Raw genomic sequence first — 9308 nt, forward strand, 5'->3', positions numbered from 1 at the left:
TAAATTCTAGAATAACATTTTCCAAAAAACCCTGATGGTGTTAAACTAGTAGGATATTTAGATTCCAATTATGATAATGATAGAGACAGTAGAAAATTCACTACTTCTTATGTGTTTACTTTGTGTGGTGCTTGTATTAGTTGAAAATCCCAACTCCAAAATATTGTTGCATTTCCACAACTGAGGCGGAATATATAGCCACAACTGAAGCTATTAAAGAAGCTATCTGGCTTAAAGGGCTAGTTAAAGAAATTGATTTTCTAGAACAAAAACTTACAGTTTTCTCTGATAGTCAATCATGCATCTAATTATGCAAAAATCCTGTCTTTCATTATAGAACAAAGCATATTGATGTTAGGTACAATTTTATTAGAGATATTGTTAAGCAAGATATAATTAGTCTTGAAAAAATTAAATTTGAGAAAAAAAATCCAGCTTACCAATTTAAAAACTGCCTTGATATTCTTAACTTATAAACTGTATTGGTTCCTAATGTTTTCGTGCAGGTACTTGCAATGGGACCCAGTGTAACGACTGTGATGAAAGCCTTTTAAGATCCACCATCTTGGTTTAGACCAAGGTGGAAAATATAAAATATGATGGCACAAATCAAATTGGCCTTAGCCCAAAATATCTCTTGGATGGTTAAATAAATCACAGGGCCCAAACCCTTAAATGGGCCACCTGACCCGATTACCCGAACCACCAGGTTTGCCCCGTCTACTGACCTTTTAAATACTGCTCTCCTCTCTCTCGTCCCTCATAACCCTAACCCTAATTCACCAAGCGCCATCTGTTTCTCTCATTCTCTCTCTGACCGTTTGGGTTCTCCTGCTTCACCTCTGGTTTTTCCCACTATCGATTCTTTTTCCAATGTTTGCCTCCAACCATTTAATGGACAACCTCTTTAAATGGCTGGTGAGGAAATGGTTTGGGCGATAACGGAAACAGAAAAGTAAAAACCCTCTTCTCCCTCTATCTATTTCACTAACATGTTCTTCATGTTCTATACTTGAAGGTACGAGCTTAATATGATAGCCTTGTGGCCTTGCCTTTGTGGTACTGTGAGTAAAACCCTTTGTGGCCTTGCCTTTGGAGTACTGTGAGTAAAAGCCTTTGTGGCATACCTTGGTGGTTCAGTGATTTAAAGTCTTTGTGGCTTGTCTTGGTGGCTCTGTGATTTAACAACAGTGATATTCTGGATTGTTGGCCTTTGGATTGAGGCTATCTGAGCCTATTTTACGGTTTTATGTTATATGCATTCTTTATCTTTAATCCTGGATTTATTAGGTTTAAATTTAGTATTATTCTTTATATTTGTAAAGCTTATAATTAATTTGTATAAGGGTTTCTTCAACCGTACAAAAGTTGTAATTATTTGATTCTTTCTGTATCATTCCTGGAGCTTGGTGATCGATCTATATCCAACAATTATGTTTTTCTTCAATTTTTCCACTAATGTTAGCAAATTCTATTAGCAAGATTAATAGTTGGATCTATTTATTAAATGATATAAATGATAAGTATTCGATGTGATTTTTTAAATTAAAAAAAATTATCTATAATTAGACAATACTTCATAAAAGACTACTGTAATTATTTATTTATTTTGAGAAGAAGGAATTAGGGGTGGCAGTGGACTGGGTTTTGTCGGGTCGCATACATGATTTTATCAAATAATATATTTTATTACATTACACAAACTCGATAAAATTTAGTACCCATCAAAATCAGGTAACTAAAATCGCATACCCACAATTTTTCTTTTTTTATATTTTTATAATTTAAATATGAAGGAACATAGGGGTAACAAAAAGTATTTAAAAGCATTTTTTTTCAGATGCACGCGTCCAATTTGAGATCGGCCTAGCTAGTCTTTAATATAATAATTTAATAATAAAGTACAACAAAAAATATTACTTTATTATTTATTTGAAACTTTTAAAAAATGCTTGAGTTTTAATTAGTTATTATATTTCAAAAAGTATAATTTATTCCCTTTTATATTTTTTTTAAAACTTAACCTTCCTTCTCTCTCTCTTTTTATTGAATGTCTGTTTCAACTTTCTGCTTTATATGAATATGAAAAAAAAATATTCTAGAAAAAATATATTTCAGTAAGTATTAAACGATTTCTTTATTTTTTGTAATTGTTCAAAAGCTAAAATATTAAAATAAAAATAACTTAAAAAATGATAGTTTTAATGGTGTTTATATATTTAATTAATTATATTTTATGATTCCTTCAACCAAATATTATATTATATTATTACATAAGATATCACACATACAATACTTTAAACCAAACACTATACAATGGATGATCATGGGATTAATTACTATTTTATTTTCTATCCCATCAAATTCCATCATGCCTAATTCTATTACACGAACCAAACAAGGCTTAAGGTATGATTTTCTTGTACAAATTATTCATATTTTTTGTTATAATTACAGAAACCACTCGTAAAAGCTACAAAATATTGGTAATTTGTATAATGATATTAACATTTCTTGGAGTGTATGTTTAACTTTTAAAAAAATAGAGGTAATGTTTAAATATGCACAACACGTGATGTTTTTCCGACAGAAAAATTGTAAAGAAAAGTCATACATGGCAAAATGCAAAAATTTTTATAAAGTTGAGATGATAAGTCGATATAAAAAAAATTGTGATGGCAAAGTGTACAAATGGTATAGTTCAGATAGAAAAATATAATTTACCCAAATTATTATAATAATAATAATAATAAAATAAAATTAAAATTTATATATTAAAAGGAAAACTAAAGTAGCTAGCATAAGGTTTTAAATGTAGTAGTTACGAGTATCACATGAAAAGGGCATTTGGTCTAGTGGTATGATTCTCGCTTAGGGTGCGAGAGGTCCCGAGTTCAATTCTCGGAATGCCCCTTTCTGACAGAAATGCTTTTTTGGTTTCAATTATAGCTATGCTCCATTTCGTTTCAATTTGAGATTTGCACTTCATGTTTAGCATTTGGCTAATTACACACTTAAAATTAAGTTTATTATAATTATAAATAATTACTTATTATTTGAAAAATTATAAATATTTTCTTAAATAAAAAATAATTTATAGTTCCTAAACGATTAGCTAGATATTATTAATTTACTCTTGCTAAAATTTTTAAAAAAATTGAGGTTGGGAAAATAAATAACCCATAAATAATTATTAGTCTATAAAATATTTTAGAAAATCCCAAAAAATATCTAAAATTATAATTAATAATGCATAAGAGTATTTTAACCAGTTCACCATAAAAATTGGATGAAAATCTACGAAAACTAATAAAACGAGCTCGTTATTAGACGATCGTAAAAATTAGAGAGATATTTGTAATTTTTCAAACAATGATGAGGTATTTATAATTAGGGTTAATTAATTTTGCCATCTGAACTATGACTATTTTAACATTTTTGCATCTATTTTTTTTTTTTTTTCTTTTGTGCACCAAAGTATAAAAAAAAGTATAATTCAAATAGCAAAATGTAATTTACCCTTATAATAACCCGGAATATGAGGAGGTGTGCCAATGATTTACTCCTAAAATTGATATATAGAACACAGCTATTGGATTCGTGGGCATAAATATTTCTGCGCATAGATCAAATTAAGTTACAAACTGATCCAAGTTCAATAATATAACCATCGCCTCAACCAATAAATCATACAATACAACTGAAAATAATGTAAGAAGCTAAGAAGCATTTGGAGCGGTTTGTTTGGCGTGGCCTAGACTCCCTATGATCGACGATTGCTCCTTCTCTTCCATGCTCAGACGGGATGTCGTCCCTTCAGTAATTGTGTTTGAAATTGAACCCAGAGCTTCAAGAATGTTGCTGCATGTCCTAACTGAGGTAATTCGTGAGGATTCGTTTAATACCTAGGCCGCGACGTGGAAGCTTGTTGCTGTTGCTGCCCGGAAATGGAGTCTTCTCTCAGCGGAGGGGGGAAATAGTTTGTTGGGTTGCTTGTTCATGTCGTCCACGTAGAGTAAATCCTCGATTCGTGCCAGGATATTGAATGCCAGACTCTGGAATAGCTCTCTGGAATGGATATTTCCATGTCCAGAAGATATTCAAGAACATTATTTGATAGGGATTTTATTGCTAAAATACAAAAGAAGAATTTTTTATTAAAGGCAGAGTTGGAAAGCCTTTCGTTTAAGGCAAGATTCTGAGGTCGCAGAGTAGGTCGTCGCCGGTCGCGTCGAATCATGGTCATGATAGTCGGTTAGGTTGTTCGGGTCCGACCCATATACCGATCTGGACAAGTGGAACCACATGATGATGCTTAGTCATTGCATGGATAATTCAGATGACGACACACGTTAGGTGGTGGGACCCATGTAAGCCCTATAAATACCCCAAGCCGCAATGAGAAGAGGTATCTTCACTTCTATCACTTTAATCGCAAACTTAGTTGGCACCATTTTCCTTCGACCTCAAACTGACATTGGAGTGTCGTCGTTGGGAACGGACCCGACTAGCTTACTCGTCTTATCCTCAGGTTTATCAGATTCGGAGAAGTTCTGTGGATAAGATCGTGGCGTTAATCAAGATCGCATGTAAACAAGTCGGATCATTATAAAAAACAGAGAGTAGTAGAGAATAGATTTGAGAAATGGATTACGTTGTTAAAGAAAATTAGACTTGTGTAGGTATCAACCTTGTTGCAATGTATTTTGCTGGTATCTAACTCTAACGTGGTTTGTGTGAGACTTGGGAATCGTTGTTTCAAGCAATGCACGAGGGTATCAGCTCGTTCCGCAAGCAATTCCCTCTTGTCTACATGCTGACATAAAATAACCGCTTGAACCTCTTCCTAAGTACCCCCTGTATCAGCTGGAGCCGATGTGGCATCTAACTAATAATCAAGGAGATAAAAAACGTCTACTCACTAACAGAAATATGAAGTATGATCCAGGCAAATACGCGACCTCTTCAATTCAGGCAATCGAGCTAGCTATATGGGTCCTAAATATCGAAGTGGTCCCTGAGAAGAAAGAAGCACATTAGGCTAGCTGGGGACAATGCTCAAGTTAGTTCGAGTACGAAATGGAAAGTAAAAGATCTCAAACAATAAATGAGATAGAAAATATTAAATAAGTCTTACTATAAATGCTACGAAAGGAGGGTATTTATAAATCTAAATGTACTTCATCAAATGAGCCAAGTGGATTCATCTTAAGATCTCTGCTCATAGATCTTGTGGTAAGGTAATGTACACGTTAGCCGGGGTCACGTTACCCGACCTTATCTGCGCAAATCTAGTGGTATTTTTAGTGTTTTTAATCATAAAAAGGACATTTTTAGTCCTTTTCTCTATTAAAAGGGTTATATTCCCATCATAGTACAATCTGCGACTTTCTTTACATATGTAGATTGAAGTTTGAGAAAGTAATTTAATATTTATAATTTTATAAATCAAATGCTTGAGAGAAAATTAATTATAACGTTTTGCTAAAACAATTTAAATTAAACCGTTTATAATTAAAAAATAGTTATAAACTGAATCAATTATTTCAACTAATTTTCAAGAACATCGATTTATTCGGAAAAAAATATTATTTTCAAAAAGAAGTTATAAATGTTTTTTTCTAAACAATTGCAAATGCCCATACGATACATTTTAAAGATTTTATGTGGAGAAGATGGACCAATATTTAATTATATAGGGAGTAGAATATTTTGACATTATCTTCAGCATTTTTTCTCAGTCAAATTACAGTTCAAAATCCATTCTTGATGTATTTGTTTTGTTTTATTGTGGGCGTGGTCTTGAGATATTGTTGTCTTGGGAAAATATATTAATGGTGAGTGCAGAATTGATGTTAACATATATATATATATAGTGGAGGATAGAATATAATAAAGGTAAAATAATAATTGGCACAAGTTCACAAGTAGGGAGACTCAATAGTCAAGACTAATGATTATTAAATAAATTAGGGTATATTACTGCCATTTTCTTTAAACTTTGACATAATTACAAATATCTTCTTATTGTTTGAAAAATTATAAATATCTCCTAATTTTAACGTTCGTCTATCAATGAGCTCATTCCATTGAGTTTTTCATTCAATTTTAATGATAAACTGACCAAAATGTTCTTTTGAATTATAATTTATAATTTTCTAAAATATTTTTATGAGGTAATGACCCCTCTAAATTATTTCGTTTATTTGCCCCCATTTGTTTTTTATATTTTAAAAAAAGTCAACAAGAGTAAAATAATAATATTCACTTTAATGTATACAATTATTTTTAATTTGAGAGATTATTTGTAATTATATCAAATATAAAAAATAGTAGTTGTAATTTACCCGATAAGTTATTGTGAGTGGAAGAAGACTTCACTTACAAATAAAAAGAAACTGTGGAAGAATTACTTGTGTTGATTAAAAAAATACACCTAATATATAGGGTACCTGTGTGTAAGTACTTGTAATCAATACTATCTGCAAATAACAAATCTGTGTGAATTAGATGGATTTAGCATTATAGAATGAGCTGGAAATGCCTTTGAATTGTTTTCAGGTTAATGGATGCTTGGAGTTGCAGTAAAAACGAGGGGTTTGTGTACTCGATGTGGTGAACAAAATGAAGACATCCAGCATGTGCTAAAGCGCGATGCAGACTGTTTTGCATGGTTCCTGTTAATTTGCTGGACCATATGGAACCATAGAGTAATGGAAGACACCCTGAAAACAGTTGAGAAAGCTGGAAATGTCTTGGAGCAATAAAGGAAGCTATGTCTGATCCTGAACGACATGTTCCTGCTACAACAGTGTCTAAGTGGACTAAGCCAGCAGAAGGGAAGCTCAAACTCAATTTTGAAGGGGCTGTGTCAAAAGAGAGAAATGGGGTCGCTGTTGGAGTCATAGGGCTAAATGATCAGGGCATGTGTATTGTTGTACTGGTTTGGAAAAGATTTTTGAAGTACCATTGTCTAAGTGGGCTAAATGATACCATTGTCTGGAGAGTTGGTCGACAACTGATATATTTCTTTCCGAGTTAATTATTTTTTTATTATAAAAAAAAAATTATTTTATCATAATTATTTTTAAATATATAACAAAAACATGACGAGTCGCGATTTCAAATCGCGACTCGTCATTAAATAAATGGCAGAAAATGCAAAACTTCCCAAGTCGGGATCCTCAATCCCGACTTGAAGTCGGGATTTTGTTTCCCGACTTGGCAATTTTGCTTTTTTTTTTTTTCGTTTAAATTATTATTATATAATTTAATTTATATATAATTAATTTTAACAATATACTAAAATCCAAAATTAATACAATTAACATTGCATTAACTTAAAAAATTACAATTAAGGGTACAAATGTAATAGTTATTTATTTTGTACAATTGTAAAAAATTACATTACATACAAAAAATATTTTGTACAATTGTGAAAAAAACAAAAAATATACAATTAATCCTGGCTACCCGGTACTGGCACATCCGATTGTGTTGAAGAATTTCTTTGTTGTGCTTGTTGTCGTGCACGCCTTTGCGCCCAATCCATCTCGTTGTAAATACGTATTGTTTGATTTCGACCAGGGCGCGAAGAGATGCGAATAGTAGGATCGTGGACCAACTCAAATCCCGGTACATCCCAATAATCTTCGGAATGTACAGGTTCAAATGACTTAGAATATGTATTCTTATAAGTCATTATATCGTAATAATCCTTCACCATTGATGCAGCATTAATCATGAATGCAGCGCATACCTTTCGAGCGTGACTGCAAGGTAGACCAAATTGAGTCCATTTGCCGCAAGAACATTCTCGGTTCGCAATTTTGACAACATGGGTGTTGACTCCATGTCCACCGTGACGTCTTGTAACAACCGAGGCGGACTGTTGGAACTGATGGAATTTGGTGACGGTATGTTCAACAGAATTTTGATGCCAACGTGTGAACATCTTATATGCAAAATCCGTCCACAGTTGGTTGTTGGTCAACATTACAGTACTTCTTGCTAACCTCTCACGGAAATAATGGACACTTCGCTGAAACGTCATCTCAGCAATTGCTGTCAACGGTAGGCGGCGAGCCCCTTTCAATACTCCATTTATGCATTCCGACATATTTGTCGTCAGAATTCCGCATCGCCATCCACCGTCATGTGATGCTGTCCATTTTTCCTTGTCGATCCTATCTAACCACTGAAACGCCTCGAGGGACTGTTTCTTTATCTCCTCCATAGTGCGATTGAATTTTCTGATCTGATATTCAGAGCCAGCTCTCCAACAAAGATCCTTCAACACGACATTTTTGTATTTACTGTTGAAATTGGAACACACGTGCCGCAAGCAATATCGGTGCACGCCGTTAGGTGGCACGAAATCCGGACATTCACGTACAGCTCTTGTGATACCAGCATGGCGGTCAGAAATAAGGCAGATACCCCGTCGCCCTCGTATAATGTGTCTGCTCAATTGTCTAAGAAACCACTTCCAAGATAAAAGTGATTCTTCATCGACAACAGCAAAAGCAAGAGGAAGTACCTGTTGATTTCCATCCATGGCAGCAGCAATCAACATCTTGTGCTTGTACTTTGTGTATAGATGGGTCTCATCTACACTGATAAGGTTGCGACAGTGTTGGAACCCTTCAATGCACGGCTTGAACGCCCAGAATACGTACCCTATCACATATGCACCGGTTGATGTGTCGCGGGCTTTATGTTGCCATTCAACAATCGTTCCTGGATTATATTTTTGGAGAGCTCCCAAGTATTTGGGTAGCTTTTGAACGGAGCTCTCCCATGTGCCATAAACCATCTCACGTGCCATTTTCAAACTGTACCATGCCTTTTGATATGCTATATCGTATCCGGTATGGTCTTTCACAGTCTGGATGACATGCTTGATTCCGTACGACGGGTTGCATTTTACATGTCCTAACAATAAAGAAGCAACATATACTCTATCTAAATTACCGTGTTCGAGGGACATTTGATTCAATATACATGTATGGTCCCCTCCGTATTTTGTTATTGTCCACCTTCCCATTTTTGGTTTGTAAATGCCTCGCAGCTCCCATCTACACCGCATAGCTGCAAAAAATAAACACGAATCAGTCGAATAACTTTGGATGTTTAGACATATACGACAAATATATATATATATATATACCTTCGGTGGTATGCCTACACAATACTTTCCACTTGGTCTTTGAACTCTCAGGTACCCAATACTCGCGTCGGGCATATCGGAGTGATCTTTCTTTCACCGCCTCGATTAAAGCTTCTTTATTTTTAAAAAGCATTCCCAC

The 9308-nt window shown here is 34.0% G+C and overlaps 1 protein-coding gene and 1 non-coding gene across 2 annotated transcripts in view; one reads left to right on the plus strand and one right to left on the minus strand.

The window, feature by feature from the left end:
• On the plus strand, nt 2842–2913 carry TRNAP-AGG. The gene has a single exon. It is a non-coding gene; the product is annotated as a tRNA-Pro (tRNA).
• The window catches only part of LOC105178424, a 2763-nt gene continuing 914 nt past the window's right edge, over nt 7460–9308 (minus strand). The window contains exons 3-4 of the mRNA XM_011101886.2: nt 9170–9283; nt 7460–9090 (exon numbers count right to left, since the gene is read on the minus strand). Coding sequence (XP_011100188.2) covers nt 7460–9090; nt 9170–9283 — 1745 coding nt within the window. The remainder of the gene's footprint in view (nt 9091–9169; nt 9284–9308) is intronic.

The sequence above is a fragment of the Sesamum indicum genome, linkage group LG15 (assembly GCF_000512975.1).
Source record: "Sesamum indicum cultivar Zhongzhi No. 13 linkage group LG15, S_indicum_v1.0, whole genome shotgun sequence".
In the NCBI taxonomy this organism is placed as follows: Eukaryota; Viridiplantae; Streptophyta; class Magnoliopsida; order Lamiales; family Pedaliaceae; genus Sesamum; species Sesamum indicum.